Source organism: Salvelinus fontinalis, chromosome 10 (assembly GCF_029448725.1).
Source record: "Salvelinus fontinalis isolate EN_2023a chromosome 10, ASM2944872v1, whole genome shotgun sequence".
In the NCBI taxonomy this organism is placed as follows: Eukaryota; Metazoa; Chordata; class Actinopteri; order Salmoniformes; family Salmonidae; genus Salvelinus; species Salvelinus fontinalis.
In genome coordinates, this window is record NC_074674.1 from 5,662,215 (window position 1) to 5,681,762 (window position 19,548).

The 19,548-nt window shown below is 41.5% G+C and overlaps 1 protein-coding gene across 1 annotated transcript; it reads left to right on the plus strand.

Moving 5' to 3' along the window:
* Nucleotides 1–1,034: 1,034 nt before the first annotated feature.
* tnfsf10l3 (tumor necrosis factor (ligand) superfamily, member 10 like 3) lies at nucleotides 1,035–19,391 on the plus strand. Its single transcript, XM_055935521.1, has 5 exons — nucleotides 1,035–1,287; nucleotides 3,779–3,928; nucleotides 7,237–7,273; nucleotides 7,381–7,473; nucleotides 16,479–19,391. The coding sequence occupies exons 1-5, from the start codon at nucleotides 1,060–1,062 to the stop codon at nucleotides 16,940–16,942; spliced, it is 972 nt and encodes a 323-aa protein (XP_055791496.1). The 5' UTR covers nucleotides 1,035–1,059; the 3' UTR covers nucleotides 16,943–19,391.
* Nucleotides 19,392–19,548: the final 157 nt, after the last annotated feature.

The following is a 19,548-nucleotide window of genomic DNA, read 5'->3' on the forward strand; positions in this document are numbered from 1 at the left end:
TAGAACCCATCTTCATTTTCCAGGATTGCCATAGGACTGAACTCTCTGTCAGACAGGATTGCCATAGGACTGAACTCTTTGTCAGACAGGATTGCCATAGGACTGAACTCTCTGTCAGACAGGATTGCCATAGGACTGAACTCTCTGTCAGACAGGATTGTTGTCATCATCCAACATAATTCATAATATTTCAATAATGCAAAATATGTTTAAATTCATTGTCTCCCAAATAGAATGAAATAAACAAGTAAATTAAACAAATTGGGATAGTGACACGAGCAGCATTCCATGAACTAAAATACATAAATAATCATATAAAGCAGCAACAATAGGCTATTTCTATTCAGGTAGACAAATCAAAATGAAGTTTAAAAAAACGGCTGCTACTGTGACCTATAGAATGAGGAAGGAGTCAGGAGCCAATGAAATGATAAGCATTCAGGAGCCAATTGAAAGGGGGGGTTCGTTTTCCCTGTGCGGTTCATCAGAGGGGCCTGAGAGATGAGGGGAAGGGCCTGAGAGATGAGGTCTCCAGTAGGTGTCAGTATAGAGAGGGGCCTGAAAGATGAGGTCTGCAGCTAGAGTCTACTGGACCAGTGAGGAAACTGGGGGCTGCCAGTTTGGCTTGTGGACAGACAAAATGTCTTCTTCTCACTCTATCTGAGGGAATGTGAGCCTTTGAGTGTTACAAATAAAGCTCAATATCAATAACCTACTGAACACGTAGGACCACAAAAACAGGCTACATTTTAGATGAACACAAATCAAGCATCAATAAACCAACCATGCCAAACTTAGCCTACCTATTTGCAAAAAGCAGATTCAAAAATATAGCATTAGAGCCAACTAAAATAGTGAGATTGACTGTTCAAATTAGAAAACCGAGTACTTGTAGCAGGCTTTAGGCTACAGAAATTTCCACGGGAAATTAGTATAAAAACGCTCAGGAAAAAAAAGCGCCTTTGTGTTCGGCAAAACAATGACACGTGGGCGATGTTGAATTTGGACAGTTTAGCCCTTGCAGCTCTCCCACTCAACAGAGAAAATATTGACAGTGTTATGGATGACGGAGTTGGTGGCCACCCCCTCATCCACCAATTGTATTTTATGGCAACTCGAGATCAATTCAGACCTGTCGTTGAACAAAGACATATCATGGTCGCATCAAACAGCCGACGAGACGTCCAGTCAAAGTTATGGGTCCCAATGATCGTTATTGTCGTGGTTGTACTGCAAGTAGCTTCGACAACTGGACTCCTCGTCTTCTTGAACATGTCAGTTGCTCAGGTAAGGCGTTTTCTTTTACAAAACAGCTGATGTTCGCATGACAACCAGAAAACTTCTGTTTAGGCTCTCTTTTTCCAGCTCACAGTTGGTTCTCCAGTCAGGAAAGTTATGCCAACACATTCAGAGTACATGCATAAAAACATTTACTAAGTATGTAGTTGCCTATATAGTCTTCTTGAGGTGATGCAAATCAGTCTGCCAATAAAATAGCACGTATCTAATAATTAAGAGTATATGAACTAACTACCCTATATAAACCTGTTACAAATACTCTAAAAAGCAGTATTCTAGCTACAGATAATAAATACATATACAGTAGGCTACATTATTCTTCACCTCCTAATCAGAACTATAATGCGTACTTATAAAGACAGTACACTTTCCCATTTAGATTGTATGATATCTGCTGATTAAAAGTGAAATCTGTCTACATAAAGTATCAGCATACACTGAAGACGTTGTAATTGGATGTAGATTAATATGACTGTAATAATCAATGTAGTCTGGAGCTGTCAGGTCTAATCAGTGTACTAATTACATGGGTCAAATTCTCCTCTTTCTATAGTCTGGCATGGGATTGTTTGTTACAATGATGGCAGAGCCTGTTAGAAGCACAAACAAAGAGCCAGTGAGTCACTAATATGAGTCTGGGGTCGAAGAAACAAACCCAAAGTAACCACATCCCTCAGGAAATAAAACACTCACATTGGAAGTAACAATTCAAGTTTATGAAACTGCTAGTCACCAGGCAAATACTAGTTGAGAGGGAAGGGATTTGTAGTTCACTGCAACTCAATGCTATGTCAAACTTTATCATAAGGCCTGACTAACAATGCATTAAGTATTGTACAAAGTTACAAAAGCTGCCACGTTTAGAGTCAGCAAAGTTCTGTAGAGGTGTTGGCAATGGGGGCATGGAAAGGTGTTGTTTCACTTGCACCCAAGCAGAGCGATCAAATCATGTACATGACTGATCTTGTACTGCATTACTTATAAAAACAAAAACAAGTTTCTGGGAATGTTTGCCATTTGTTGTTATCGTGTTGGAAAAAGTACAACTGCAGCAGTGTGACTAACAGCACAGCATACGTCAATACAGTTGAAGTCGGAAGTTTACATACACTTAGGTTGAAGTCATTAAAACTCGTTTTTCAACCACTCCACAAATGTCTTGTTAACAAACTATCGTATTGGCAAGTCGGTTAGGACATCTACTTTGTGCATGACACGGGTAATTTCTCAAAAAATTGTTTACAGACAGATTATTTCACTTATATCAGATAATTCACTGTATCACAATTCCAGGGGGTCAGAAGTTTAGATACACTAAGTTGACTGTGCCTTCAAACAGCTTTGAAAATTCCAGAAAATTATGTCATGGCTGTAGAAGCTTCTGATAGGCTAATTGACATAATTTGAGTCAATTGGAGGTGTACCTAAGGTTATATTTCAAGGCCTACCTTCAAACTCAGTGCCTCTTTGCTTGACATCACGTGAAAATCAAAAGAAATCAGCCAATACCTCAGAAAAAAAATTGTAGACCTCCACAAGTCTGGTTCATCCTTGGGAGCAATTTCCAAACGCCTGAAAGCATCACGTTCATCTGTACAAACAATAGTACGCAAGTATAAACACCATGGGACCACGCAGCCGTCATACCGCTCAGGAAGGTGACGCGTTCTGTCTCCTAGAGATGAACGTACTTTGGTGCGAAAAGTGCAAATCAATCCCAGAACAACAGCAAAGGAACCTGTGAAGATGCTGGAGGAAACGGGTACAAAAGTATCTATATCCACAGTTAAACGAGTCCTATATCGACATAATCTGAAAGGCCCGCTCAGCAGGAAGAAGCCACTGCTCCAAACCCACCATAAAAAATCCAGACTACGGTTTGCAACTGCACATGGGGACAAAGATTGTACTTTTTGGAGAAATGTCCTCTGGTCTGATGAAACAAAAATAGAACTGTTTGGCCATAATGACCATCATTATGTTTGGAGGAAAAAGGGGGAGGCTTGTAAGCGAAAGAACACCACCCATACCGTGAAGCACGAGGGTGGCAGCATCATCATGTGGGGGTGCTTTGCTGCAGGATGGACTGGTGCACTTCACAAAATAGATGGCGTCATGAGAAGGAAAATTATGTGGATATATTGAAGCAACAAGACATCAGTCAGGAAGTATTTATATATAGTATATATAGTATTTAAATAGTATATATAAATATATAATATATAGTATTTTTTTTAAATATATAGTATTTATGAAAAGCAGCACGCTCTTTCTGGTCTGTGCCATCAAGCCTGTTAGTTAATCCTTTGAAAATAGAACAATAATATTTCAAAGAATTACATCACAGATGTTATGGCGATACTAGGTCTATATTTTTATGGGGGAAACCCAAAACAAAGTAGTTGCATCCTTGTCCTCTAATACAGATACAGACAAAGATACCTACTTATCCCTGTCCTGTGTGGGTTGTGCTGTGCAGGTGAGGAGTCAAGGGGTGGCTGAGGAGTTACGTTGCCTGGGGCTCCTTAATGCCCTGGAGAAAGACCAGGAGATACCGGAGTCTCTGGTTCAACTGTTTGGGGAGCCCTGCATCAAACTGGCCCAGGGAATAAGGGCCTATGTCACCAAGGTGGGTACCACCTTCTGTTTGATGCCGCCATGATGTATGTCTTTGTTCAACGACAGGTTTGAATTGATCTGAGTTTCCGTTAAAGCCCGCCCACTGGGCCAGACGTCAATTCAATGTCTGTTCCACGTTGGTTCAGCGTAATTCCATTGTGATGACGAGGAAACATGGATTCAACCAGTGTGTGCCCAGTGGGCAATCTAATTCTTGGATGAGGGGAGCACCCACTCCGTCATCCATAATGTGTTTGAGTGGGAGGGCTGCAGGAGCTTAACTGTCAATGTCTCATTTACACAGTCATCATTTTTTACATGAACGTTTGTTCATTACAAACTATTGAAATACCGACGATGTTTGTAGAGGTACTACATACACATGGTTATGGAATTATTAACAAGGGAGAGAGTTATTATAGCATTCACTTTTGCCTTACTCGTAACATGCTGTATTGACCTTTCTGATCTCAGAGCTTAGTCCAGTGATGGAATTCTTCAGAGCCTTAAGTACATCAGCTTCCTCTCTGATGCATCACCCTCATCAGCATCGTTGTTTATGGAGGTCTAACCTCAGCTTAAACCCAAATATCAGACAAAGCAATGGTCCACATTGCATCATACTCAATTCTCTAGTTCACTCTTACGAAAAACCACATGAATTTCACGTGATCTTTAAAAAATGTATTTATTTATTTATTTAACTTTTCTAGGCAAGTCAGTTAAGAATAAATTCTTGCAGCACTAATTAGGTAAAGCTGTAAGAATCATCCGTTATGGTCTCTTTCTGTCATACACATAAAAAAAATGGAATCAAATCAAACTTTATTTGTCACACGTGCCGAATACAACAAGTGTAGACTTTACCGTGAAATGCTTACTTTAGACTAAAATAAAAAGTAACACAATAAGAATAACAATAACGAGGCTATATACAGGAGGCACCGGTACCAAATCAGTGTGCGGGGGTACAGGCTAGTTGAGGTAATCTGTACATGTAGGTGGGGGCGACATGACTATGCATAGATAACAAACAAACAGCGAGTAGCAGGAGTGTACAAAAGGGAGGGGTGTTAGTCAATGTAAATTGTCCGGTGGCGATTTTATTAATTGTTCAGCAGTCTTATGGCTTGGGGGTAGAAGCTGTTGAGGAGCCTTTTGGTCCTAGACTTGGCGCTCTGGTACCGCTTGCCGTGCGGTAGCAGAGAAAACAGTCTATAACTTGGGTGACTGGAGTCTCTGACAATTTTATGGGCTTTCCTCTGACACCGCCTATTATATAGGTCCTGGATGGCAGGAAGCTACCGTTCAAAAGTTTGGTGTCACTTAGAAATGTCTGTGTTTTTGAAAGAAAATAAAAACAACTGTCCATTAAAGTAACATCAAATTGATCAGAAATACAGTGTAGACATTGTTAATGTTGTAAATGACTATTGTAGCTGGAAACGGCAGATTTTTTATGGAATATCTACATAGGAGTACAGAGGCCCATTATCAACAACCATCACTCCTGTGTTCCGATGGCATGTTGTGTTAGCTAATCCAACTTTATAATTTTAAAAGGCTAATTGATCATTAGAAAACCCTTTTGCAATTATGTTAGCACAGCTGAAAACTGATGTTCTGATTAAAGAAGCAATAAAACTGGCCTTCTTTATGACTAGTTGAGTATCTGGAGCATCAGCACTTGTGGGTTCGATTACAGGCTCAAAATGGCCAGAAACAAAATAACTTTCTTCTGAAACTCGTCAGTCTATTCTTGTTCTGAGAAATTAAGGCTATTCCATGCGAGAAATTGCCAAGAAACTGAAGATCTCGTACAATGCTGTGTACTACTCCCTTCACAGAACAGAGCAAACTGTCTCTAACCAGAATAGAAAGAGGAGGGGGAGGCCCCGGTGCACAACTGAGCAATAGGACAAGTACATTTGATTGTCTAGTTTGAGAAACAGATGCCTCACAAGTCCTCAACTGGCAGCTTCATTAAATAGTACCTGCAAAACACCAGTCTCAACTCAACAGTGAAGGGTCGACTCCGGGATGCTGGCCTTCTAGGTAGGGTTGCAAAGAAAAAGCCATAGCTCAGACTGGCCAATAAAAAGAAAAGATTAAGATGGGCAAAAGAACACAGACACTGGACAGAGTAAGATTGGAAAAAAGTGTTATGGACAGACTAATTAAGTTTGAGGTGTTCGGATCAGGAAGAATATTCATGAGACGCAGAAAAAATGTAAAGATGCTGGTGGAGTGCTTGACGCCATCTGTCAAGCATGGTGGAGCTAATGTAATGGTCTATGGGTGCTTTGGTGGTGGTAATGTGGGAGATTTGTACAGGGTAAAAGGGATCTTGAAGAAGGAAGGCTATCACTCCGTTTCGCAATGCCATGCTATACCCTGTGGACGGCCCTTAATTGGAGCCAATACCCTGTGGACGGCCCTTAATTGGAGCCTCCTACAACAGGACAATGACCCAAAGCACAGCTCCAAACTATGCAAGAACTAGTTAGGGGAGAAGCAGTCAGCTGGTATTCTGTCTATAATGGAGTGGCCAGCACGGTCACCGTATCTCAACCCTATTGAGCTGTTGTGGGAGCAGCTTGACCGTATGGTACGTAAGAAGTGCCCATCAAGCCAATCCAACTTGTGGGAGGTGCTTCAGGAAGCATGGGGTGAAATCTCTTCAGATTACCTCAACAAATTGACAACTAAAATGCCAAAGGTCTGCAGGGCTGTCATTTCTGCAAATCGAGGTTTCTTTGACGAAAGCAAAGTTTGAAGGACACTTATTATTTCAATAAAAAATCATTATTTATAACCTTGTCAACGTCTTGACTATATTTCTTATTCATTTTGCAACTCATTTCATGTATGTTTTCATGGAAAAGAAGGACATTTCTTAGTGACCCCAAACTTTTGAACGGTAGTGTAGATCCTGATGAAGGGGTGAGTGGGAGTAGCATTTGAGAGTGCATGGTGATTCATCTTCAAAGAGCACAGCTGTTTTTCATTATTTCAGTTGAAAAACGAATTGAGGCAGTCGCACATCTGGTCTGTCTCCTCCTTGTGTTTTTCCATGAAATATAGGGAGTGAGATAATTTACTGGGATGTGTCCAGGTCCCAATAAAATGTGTACCCTCTCGACTTTGTCAAAAGAGTTTGTAAAAAAAAGAATTGTGTTCAGCATGAAATTGGAATGCTGCAACTGCTCAAGAAGAATGCTGCACTGCATGTCATAGGCTGTAACTATACTTAATCCTATGCTGTGTGTTCACTATTGAGCTCTATGCCACATCTTAAAAAGGGGTTTTGTCTTTCAGGTGACAGAAAATATTATTTCAAAACACGCCGTTCCAGGTAATCATCCATCCATCCATCAGTCATCATCATCATTATAGCATATCTTATCTATCTAATATCCACTCCTGGTGCTACTGTTATCTCACTGCTATGCTCCTTTTCAGAGCCCAGTGCCCAGCCCAGAACCAAGCCCGTCAGTTCTGCAGGGCATCAGAAGCCCTCTGCTCACCTCACACTCCGAGACAGTAGCTTACAAGGTATGGGAGACTAGTATGTTTGTGCTTGCTTGTTCTTTTGGTGGGACATTCAGTTGTTTTGATTTTGTTTAATCTAATGTAATCTAATGTTTTTATGCTGGGATAAAATTGCAGAATGTCAGTCTATTTCAACAGTATAGCTTTAAAAACACTCTACTAATATCAAACATCTGCAGGGCCAGCTCTATCCTTTTGGGGGCCCTAAGCAATTTGATTGGGTCGCTCCCCAACTCACAGCAAATATTTTGTTGGCACCCCTCTTGACGGTGTAGTGAAATATTTAAGTTTTAGTTAATTTCATGCAAATCTACACATTTTTCCATGGAACGTAGAGAAAATATTGCAGTTTTAAGTACGTTTTCTGCAATTCTACACATTTTGCCATGGATCGGAATGAAAACCTTGCAATTTTATTGCAAATTTCCTGCAATTCTACACATTCTTTAATGACTTATACCATGTTAATATGATTAATGTGTGAGAATGACTTAGAAAATCAATGTGGGCCCGGTCGGTATCTGGCCGATTACTACAAGTTTTGATAGCTGGCTAGACTAACTACCAGTCTAACATTGTTAGCTGACATGGCCAATTGAGTGACTGACATAACAAGAGAAAAACTGCTGATGCACATCCAAATTTAAAAAAAAATTACATACTATTCTTACTCTCAATTGTAAGTTGAGACCCTGACTAATTTCTTTAAAATATTTCTTTTAACGTCCGGGGGTCCGAAGCGACCGCTTATGCCTGGAACCGAACCTGAACATCTTCAAAGACTATCTGAGCAAATAAAGGCATTGCATCGCTCATCTCTGAAACCAATTCACTGAAACTATGTCATGATTTCACATAAACCTCAGACTTCACATACAGGGCGCTGTTTTCATATTCAGATCACCAGAAATCTCTGATCATGTATCCAGGAACGCAGTAATGTTGTCCTCATTAACAAATACGTCAGAATAGCGATACTTATTTGTTTCTTGACTGAATTTTTGCTTGCTGCTTTCTCTTTCTCCTATCCATCCACCTTAATGCTGTTTCCCTACTGCACAGATTTCGCCAAAGTTAAAGGAATCCAATTACCTACAGTGCCTTGCAAAAGTATTCATCCCCCTTGGCGTTTTTCCTATTTTTTTTGCATTACAACCTTTATTTTAAATGTATTTTTATTTGGATTTCATTTAATGGACATACACAAAATAGTCCAAATTGGTGAAGTGAAATGAAAAAAATAACTTGTTTAAATTTAAAAAAAAAAATTTTTTTTAAAGTGGTGCGTGCATATGTATTCACCCCCTTTGCTATCAAGTCCCGAAATAAGATCTGGTGCAACCAATTACCTTCAGAAGTCACATAATTAGTTAAATAAAGTCCACCGGTGTGCAATCTAAGTGTCACATGATATGTCACATGATCTCAATGTACATACCTGTTCTGAAAGACCCCAGAGTCTGCAACACCACTAAGCAAGGGGCACCACCAAGCAAGCAGCACCACGAAGACCAAGGAGCTCTCCAAACAGGTCAGGGACAAAGTTGTGGAGAAGTACAGATCAGAGTTAAGTTATGAAAAATATCAGAAACTTTTAACATCCCACAGAGCACCATTAAATTAATTATTAAAAAATGGAAAGAAGGGGGGATCACGTGACCCTTGAACGAGATGGCCGCATGAACTAGGAGCTCCGCACAAGTAGTTTCCAATTCCTAATCTTACCTCCACTTCAAGTTTAAACTCATTTAGCTTTAGTCAAAAAGTCATGGCGGCTTCAAAAGGCAACACTACAGGTGACATTTTTACCCGGACTCGAGTACTAGCGACGGAAAAAGCCTCCAAGAAGCAGCTAGCTTCAGAAAAAGCTAGCGCCATTAGCCAGGAGAAAGAGGACCCGTCCCCCCCCGAGGCCCAACGAATGCCAACCTCGCACTCTGTCGAAGACATCCTTTCTGAGCTGAGATCCCAACGTACAGAACTCAACACTAAACTAGATGCCATTACGCTCAGCTCAGTGCGATAGGGGGCAAGGTGACAATCCTGGAAAATGCTTTGCCTGACATAAACAACAAGATAACCATAAACGCGGGGCGCCTGGACGAGGCAGAGGGGCGAATCCTATCCACGGAAAACTTATTGACAGACGCCATGGAAACAATAGCATATGCTAAAAAATTTTTAGAGCAGCTGGAAGAGAAAACAGAGGACCTGGAAAACAGGGGGCGAAGGAATAATTGTGTTCTATTAAATCTGGGCGAAAAAGAAGAGGGAAACATGCCACTGATCCGCTACCTGCAAGACAAACTTCCCGAGTGGCTCCACCTGTCCACCGACAGGCCCATAGAACTCGAGAGAGCTCACCGAGCACTGAGGCCCCCACCAGCAGCCAGACAACCACCGCGCCCAATCACCATACGTTTCCTGAGATTCACCGACAAGGAACGAGTCCTACAGGCGGCGAAAACCAACACCATTACAGTGGGAAACGCCAAACTCATCTTACTCCAGGACCTGTCAGCTGGAATACGCCGAAAGCGCCGAGAGTTTGACGAGGTGAAGAAATGCTCCATTGACCGAGGCATCTTTAGGGGATTCAAATACCCAAACGAGCTCAGGATTCTTCACCAAGGAGCCCTGCGACACTTCAAAACTCCCGAAGAGGCAAAACGTTTTTTGAAAGACAACCCCGGTCAATGAGAAATGGACCATTGACTAAATGCGATTACTGTTATTACTAAAGGAGGTAAGACAACATATAGCCGATATCCAAAGACCCACCGCCCTGCTAAATTTCATTATAGCCGTCCAATCTATATTTATGTTCCTTTAGCTGAGAGGGATAGGCCCCATATTATAACCTAGGCCTACTGTATGTAGGCTGGGCTATTGATTTTTATTTTCTCCCTTTTTTAATGTGGTCTGGACGGGGGCTACGTTGTCAGTTACTCAATGCGGGCAGAGAGGATGAGGCATTTCTTTGGTGGGGAGGGGGAGACGTTGTGCGTTGCTAACTGTTCCCGGTCTTTTTTTTTGTTGGAACACAGAATTGTGACTGAGCGGGGAGGTAATAGATCCAACGGGATATGTCGAGTTGTTTGGGAACTCGGCTGGGGTGTTCAGAGATTGTTATTTTATGTAAACTATTTATTTTCCTTTTATGTGAACGCAGCTGTAACTACTATCCACCTTTACCCAGAGATGACTTGCACTAAAGTTCGATTACTGTTCGATGACGATGACTAGTACCTTAAATCTATTGACATGGAACTGCCACGGTCTAGGCCATGCAATAAAACGGAAAAAGATACTATGTGCTCTAAAAAAAGAAAAAGCAGACATCGCGCTATTGCAAGAGACACACCTCTGTGATGCTGAACATGCCAAACTCCGCAGAGCTTGGGTGGGACAGGTGTATTTCTCATCTTTCGAATCCAACAGTAGAGGTACAGCAATACTTATCCATAAGAATGTTCCATTCATAATTGACAAAAACATATCTGATCCGGAGGGGAGATTTATTTTGATAACTGGGTCACTGTATGGGCAACCAATTACTATCTTAAACATATACGCCCCTAACACAGATACTCCTGCTTTCATGTCAAAAATGATAACCCTGTTCAATAAGCATTGTGTTTCCTTTGGAGTGTTGGCCGGAGATTTTAATTGTACCCTGAACCCAACCCTAGACAAATCATCTCAAGCCACCACCACAAATCCTAGATCTGCAAAGATGTTGAACTCTCTTACTAAAGAGATGGGACTGATAGATATCTGGAGAGAGACTAATAGCTCAGCTATGGACTATACATACTACTCTAATGTCCATAACACCTACTCCCGTATAGATTACATTTTTATCCCAAAGAGTTTCATAAATTCAGCCACGTGTACAATCGGACCCATAGCGCTTTCGGATCACGCCTTTGTCCACCTCCGCTTTGACCTCTGCAAAAACATCCCGAGATCAAAGAGCTGGAAACTCAACACCTCCATGCTATCAAACGAAGCATTCCATACATTGGTAACTACATGGATAGACAACTACACACAAGACAACAAAGATTCTCCTGTTTCTCCGGCCACAATGTGGGACGCTGCTAAAGCCACACTAAGAGGTCATCTAATTGCATATGCTTCCTCTAAGAAAAAAGCAATGGAAGCACACAGGCTAGATCTGGAGAGGGAGCTGGAACGCTGTGAAAAAGTACATAAACAATCCCCAGACAGCACCTCCTGGAGTCAACTTAAAGCAGCCAAAGCCAAACTGAATTTGGACTATACTCGGGAGATTAAAAAAAAAGTTTTCTTTACTAAACAGAAATACCATGAGTATAGCAATAGGCCTAGTAGATTGCTTGCTTATCAATTAAAAAAAGAGCAGTCAGAGCGTACAATTATGGCTATCCGAACAGCAGAGGATGAGGTCACATATGATCCAAAAAAGATCAATTTAACTTTTCATGATTTTTACTGCAAACTATATACCTCTGAGAGAAAACACACGGAGGCAGAACTCCACTCCTTCCTAGAGGGAATCTCGCTACCTAAACTATCAGAGACCGACCAAGAAGATCTCAACTCCCCCTTCACTCCTGAGGAGATCCTGGAGGAAATTACCTCCATGCCACCTAACAAGTCCCCAGGCCCAGATGGATTCCCCAGAGAGTTCTACAAAGCTTTTTGGCCCCAGCTTAGCCCTATTTTCATGCCAATGCTGGAGGATTTTTGCAAAAACGGAGTTCTCCCAGACTCAATGCACACAGCTCGCATTACAGTGTTGCTCAAAAAAGACAAGGACCCCCTATCCTGCTCCTCCTTCCGGCCCATAAGCTTGTTGGATTTAGACTACAAAATAATTACCAAATTGCTCGCCAAAAGACTAAACACTCTTCTTCCCAAAATAATAAAAGCGGACCAGATGGGATTTATTAGAGACAGATACTCTTCTGATAACATTCGCCGTCTTTTTGATATTATTGATCAAGTAAACGCACAGAAGACCCCTGTCCTGCTGGCTTCACTGGATGCTGAGAAGGCGTTCGACAGGATGGAGTGGAGCTTTCTGTTCTCAGTCTTAGAGAAGTTCAACATGGGCCCAAACTTTATTAAATGGATCAAATCACTATACTCTCATCCAAATGCCATGGTGACTACTAACGGACTGAACTCTGACAGATTCCCTTTGGGACGGGGCACAAGACAAGGGTGCTCGCTGTCCCCCCTGCTCTACTTGTTGGGGGCGGAGCCTCTGGCAGAGTTGATAAGGAGCAATCCAAGTATTATGGGTGTTCCTGCAGGCGGCCTGCAGCACAAGATTTCGCTTTACGCGGATGATGTCTTGCTCTACATATCCAACCCTGAGAAATCCCTTCCTCCCATTTTAGATACAATTGCTCAGTATGGCACGTTTTCAGGTTATAAGATTAATTTTAACAAATCCACTGTCTGCCCTCTCAATATTACACTCACCAGTTCTATGAAGACACTATGCCCATTCCAATGGAAGACACAGGGGTTTCAATACCTTGGGATATTCATAACACCAGATCTGAATAGGCTTTTCAAAGAGAATTATCTTCCACTCCTGGATCAAATCAAGAACAACCTCCAAACCTGGATCTCCCTCCTAATTAGCTTAGTAGGAAGAATTAATGTAATCCGTATGAACATCCTCCCTAGACTGAACTATTTATTTCAGATGCTCCCATGCTATCTCCCAGCTTCCTTTTTCAAAACAATTAACCAAAGCATCACCAAATTTATATGGGGCAATAAAAAACCTAGGATCAAGCTTTCCACTCTATCGAAACCTGAATCTAAGGGTGGTCTTGCCCTTCCCTCCCTTCAATTGTACTACTGGTCTGCCCAAATCCGCAACATGCTAACATGGATCACAAACAGACAAGAGTCAATGTGGAGCCAGATAGAAGCCCAATCTTGTGGTTCATTGCCACTAAGCTCAACTATATTCATTGATAACTTTAGTGAAGTGGGCAACATAGCCAAAACATTTGTGATTTACAGTACCCTACGAGCGTGGAGGGACTGTAAGAAATACCTGGGCATCTCCTCCCAAATATGTTCTCACTCGCCTATAGTAGGCAACCCAGACTTGCCAAAAGCCCTGAGAGATGCCAACTTTAATCTTTGGCATACTCTAGGAATCAGGACCTTTTCAGACCTATTTCATCAGAAGACCACTACACTGAAATCCTTTCAAGAGCTCTGCAATGAATTCAATGTGCCAAGATCCCATTTTTTTTTAAATATCTACAAATTAGACATGTCATCTCCTCATTTACTTCCAAGAGGAGGTTTAGAACTCAGTTGAATGAAGTTGAAACCCTTCTTGTCACAGCACAATCCATTAAAGGCAAAATATCCTATATCTATAGACTCCTTTCTGAGAAAGGAGGATCCTCCTTTACTCCTTTGAAAATAATATGGGAAAAGGACCTTGGTCTGACTATCAGTGATGAGTTATGGGCGGAGGTTTGCGACAGGGTATACTGCTCCTCTACTAATGTAAAAATGAAAGAATCTAATTACAAATTTTTGTACAAATTTTATTACACTCCCCTGAGACTCCATAAAATGAAAACAGACATTTCTCCTAACTGTAATAGATGTACCTCTGAAAGTGGAACCTATATGCATGTATTTTGGAGCTGTAGAGAGATTGCCAGATTTTGGCAATCTATACATACTGCTGCACAGAAAATACTAGATGTACAGTTTGATATGACCCCGTGTCTCTATCTTCTTAATGCCCAGCAGGACTTTGTTCTTGATCCTGACAGAGAAAATTTGCTCATGACCATTACATACTTTGCTAAGAAATGTATTCTTCTATTGTGGGCCTCTAATACTTCTCCTACATTTAAAATGTGGATTGACCAGATTGTTGACTTTCTCCCTTTTGAAAAGCTCACTTATGACCTCCACAAGAGACAGCCCAAGTTTGATAGACTCTGGTCTCCACTACTCAACTATATTTCAAATTGGACAGAGTGAATGGGGGAATCAGGGAGATGAGCAGATGCGTGGTGTGTAAGGTGCTGTAAAATCTAAAAACTAATTATTGGCTCGTCATCTCAGCTAAGGCTGGAAATAGCTAATAAGAACCTTGATAGTACTGCTGCAAGTTCTATAATTTAAATTTTGTTATAATTATTATTTGTGTGTGTGTGTGTGTGTGTATGTATATATATATATATATATATATATATATATATATATATGTGTATATATATATATACATACATATCTAAAACAATTTTTTATTATTATTATTTTTTATTTTATTTTTTTAAGTCACATCTGTGAATGTGGAATGTGTTTGGTTGGTTGATTGAAAACTTAATAAAACTTTAAATTGAAAAAAAAAAAATGGAAAGAATGGGTTCGCGCCCAGGCTCTGTCGCAGCCGGCCGCAACCGGGAGGTCCGTGGGGCGACGCACAATTGGCCTATCGTCGTCCGGGTTAGGGAGGGTTTGGCCGGTAGGGATATCCTTGTCTCATCGCGCTCCAGCGACTCCTGTGGCGGGCCGGGCGCAGTGTGCGCTAACCAAGGGGGCCAGGTGCACGGTGTTTCCTCCGACACATTGGTGCGGCTGGCTTCCGGGTTGGAGGCGCGCTGTGTTAAGCAGTGCGGCTTGGTTGGGTTGTGCTTCGGAGGACGCATGGCTTTCGACCTTCGTCTCTCCCGAGCCCGTACGGGAGTTGTAGCGATGAGACAAGATAGTAATTACTAGCGATTGGATACCACGAAAATTTGAGAGAAAAAGGGGTAAAAATAAAAAATAAAAATAAAAATGGATGGAATATGGTACCACAACAAACCTGCCAAGAGAGGGCCACCCACCAAAATTTACAGACCAGGCAAGGAGGACATTAATCAGAGAGGCAACAAAGATACCAAAGATAACCCTGAAGGAGCTGCAAAGCTCCACAGCAGAGATTGGAGTATCTGTCCATAGGACCACTTTAAGTTGTACACTCCACAGAGCTGGGCTTTACAGAAGAGTGGCCAGAAAAAAAGCCATTGCTTAAAGAAAAAACTGTTTGGTGTTCACCAAAAGGCATGTGGGAGACTCCCCAAACATATGGAAGAAGCAACTCTGGTCAGATGAGACTAAAATAGATTTTTTTTGCCATCAAGGAAAACGCTTTGTCTGGCGCAAACCCAACACCTCATCACCCCGATAACACCATCCCCACAGTAAAGCATGGTGGAGGCAGCATCATGCTGTGGGGATGTTTTTCATCGGCAGGGACTGGGAAACTGGTCAGAATTGAAGAAAATTATGGATGGGGCTAAATACAGGGAAATTCTTGAGGGAAACCTGTTTCACCTTCCAGCAGGACAACGACCCTAAGCATACTGCTAAAGCAACATTCGAGTGGTTTAAGGGGAAACATTTAAATGTCTTGGAATGGGCTAGTCAAAGCCCACACATAAATCCAATTGAGAATCTGTGATATGACTTAAAGATTGCTGTACACCAGCGGAACCCATCCAACTTGAAGGAGCTGGATCAGTTTTGCCTTGAAGAATGGGAAAAAATCCCAGTGGCTAGATGTGCCAAGCTTATAGAGACATACACCAAGAGACTTGCAGCTGTAATTGCTGCAAAAGGTGGCTCTACAAAGTATTGACTTTGGGGGGTGAATAGTTATGCACGCTCAAGTGTTCAGTTTCTTTGTCTTATTGTTTGTTTCAGAAGATAAAATATTTTGCATCTTCAAAGTGGTAGGCATGTTGTGTAACTTAAATGATACAAACCCCCTTAAAATGATACAAACCCCCCCAAAAATCTATTTTAGTTCCAGGTTGTAAGGCAACAAAATAGGAGAAATGCCAAGGGGTGTGAATACTTTCGCAAGCCACTGTATAGGCCGACTCATCTTCGATTCATCTCATCTCTCATCTTACATCTACAGTAGTAATGCTTTGAATGGACTGTCTGTAGTGAAATATCTTCCTTTGTCCTCCTTATAGGCCCTATATCCCTGGCCCCTCAGAAAGACCTGCATCAGTCCTGCCGCCACCCGGTCCGGTCCTGGGGCAACCAGAGTTTCGGCTCCCATCTCCACAACATGACCCTGTCTCATGGACGCCTACGCATCCCCCGGTCCGGACGTTATTACTTGTATGCCCAGGTGTACTTCCGCTATCCCTCCCTCACCCACGAGGGGGGTAACCACCATGGGGGCACCTCCAGCTACCAGCTGGTCCAGTGTGTTTACAAGAAGACGTCATACGCCAAGCCCCTTCAGTTGCTGAAGGGGGTGGGCACCAAGTGCTGGGCGCCTGACACAGAGTATGCCCTCCACTCTGTCTACCAGGGAGGCCTGTTTGAGCTGAGGGCCGGGGATGAGATCTTTGTTTCTGTGTCGTCGCCTACAGCCGTGCACGCAGAGGACTCATCCAGCTATTTTGGGGCATTCCGATTTGACCCATGAGCATGGAGGTTAAGGAGGGAAAAAGCTCTCTCACACAAGAGAATACTAAACATACTGTACATAGACTACAAATCATCATGGTTCTGACATAGCCAGCCACAGACTGGTGCACAGGCCATTAATAAAACTGGCTCACAGATGGCTACATTAGAACTATATATTTGAATAGAGTGGTGCGGACTAATTGGCATCCCGCTTTGGTACTGTAGCACAATCACAAATAAGAATCTTCAGCACTGAGAGGGATAGTGGAAATGCATAAGACTAAGTAATGTGTGAATTCTTCGATATACAGTATGGCATGCAGCACTACCAACTACCAACGATAACTATAGCTCTGGTGTCCATATGGAACCACTCTTCAGCCCTGATCTCTCTAGACATACCGGTTGCTTCCCACAATGTACTTGTTGCCCTAGGTCTGGGATTTCCAAGACTAGCTCTGATGTGACTTGTAACTTACACTAAATTTGATTTAAATTTTAACATTTGTTTTTGATTTAAACAAGCACTCTTGCATCAGGGCGTTATTTTAGTGTTGAATGTACCTATTGAGAATATCATTACAAGCTCTGAGTGGCTGTGGTTTCATAAATATAGCTAATTATGGATGATTAACAAACAATGGGCTCGAGGGGTAAACACAAGGAATGGTGAAAGTTCTTCTTGATCCTGGCATAATCTTCTAATTTATACAAAACCTTATTTAATGGGCGTCGGTAAGGCTCGACGGGATTTTGGTAATGGGCCTCTTGGAATTCCTTCATCATACTGATTATTCTGCTATTTATTCCGTTTAGCATAGAGCGGCGCACAATTGGCCCAGCGTCGCCCGAGGTAGGGGAGGGTTTGGCTGGGGGGGCTTTACAAGTAGTCCATCATTGTAAATAAGAATTTGTTCTTAACTGACGTACCTAGTTAAATAAAATAAATAAAATAGCAATGAACTGCTTTTTTCAGCAACAACTTTTGATTGTTTGCTGTGGGTGGAGGTATTACTGATTACTGCAGTTAACCAGATACCAGTACTAGTCTTCAGTCATACTCCACTGGACATATGCATCAATTTAACGTCTGTTTGATTCAAACAGTGTGTGCCCAGTGGAACAGAGGTTCAGCACTGGACAGTAACTTTGTACTACTGTAGACGACTAGCTAATAATACTATAATAATAAGTATAACGCAAACATCTAGCAACCCAAAGGTTGCTTGTTTGAATCTCATCTCTGACAACTTTAACATTTTAGCTAATTAGCAACTTTGCAACTACTTACTTTTTTTGCAACTTTGCAACTACTTAGCATGTTGGCTAACTCTAACCCTAACCCGTTTAGCTAACCTTTCCCCTACCCTTAACCCAATAATCCCTAGAGCTAATGTTAGCCAACTAGCTAACATTAGCGGAAGCCAACTAGCCACCTCGCTAACGTTAGCCGCAACAAAAAATTGCAATTCCTAACATGTCATACGAAATGGATGATGGACATCCCACTAATTAACACACCATACGAAACATAACATACTAAATACAGAATAATACAAATTGCTCTGAGACCATGTATGCGACAAAGCCTCTACAATTAAACTGTTGTAATGTTAGCCAAGATACTCCATGTAAGACCCTAAGTCTGCTCCCTAACAAAGCGGAGGGATGGTAAGAGCTGAAACATGGATAAAAAATGTAAAAAGCATGATCTTGCCTTGGGCTGTTTTCAAAATATCACTTGTTTCATGACAGCGGTTCCACATGTTGTGTGGCAAAAATATTATTTGTATTTTATCCTGTTGTATTTCATTATATTCTTAGCCTACTGTAAAATATGTATGTTGATTGTGATCAGGGTAGCCTACATGTGTCTGGTCTGTTTAACAAACAAAATAACTATGGATTTCATGTGCATGATGTAGCCCATAGACTGCACATACCAGTCACATAATTAAACCCAATATATTCCATTCTATTCTTTTGAAAAAACATTTTATTCGTCTTATGTTTTTTACGATTTGCCTAAAAACGAATTAATAATGGATTTCTTTGTGACGGTGTAGTCTATATTCAGTGGATTTATTAAAATACTGTAGATGCCCACCCACATCTACTCCCACTCCTGAACTTGCCGGCATGTGCACAGGCGATGTTTTTTTTTTAAAAGGCCTATCTCGGCAAGAATGTGGTAAAAATGAGATTGTATGAATTGGATTAAAAAACCCATTTTGCCCGTTTTAATTTTATAGGCAACATACCTGTGGGAAAAAAATACAAAGGATATTAAGTATTGTCAGAGCCAATTTTGAACTTCCTGTTAAGCACTGTTCAGGGCCACATCCTAATGGACAATGTATTATTGGTTTGTTTGGGTTTGATGTAAAACTGTTTGCAATGTCTAAAAAGAGTGACTCTGACTGTGTATTTGACTATTGTTTGAAACTATAAACATTTACTGTCTAGACATCTTCCTGTCACTTTCTCATGAAAGGCATGACAGGGCCACCCACACACAGCCCTCAGCCCACAGCAGTGAGTCATAATGGTTAGATCCTCAGGGAGGGATTCAATGGGTTCATGATGTTGGAGTGAGAATGACTCCAAACGTGTATGTATAAT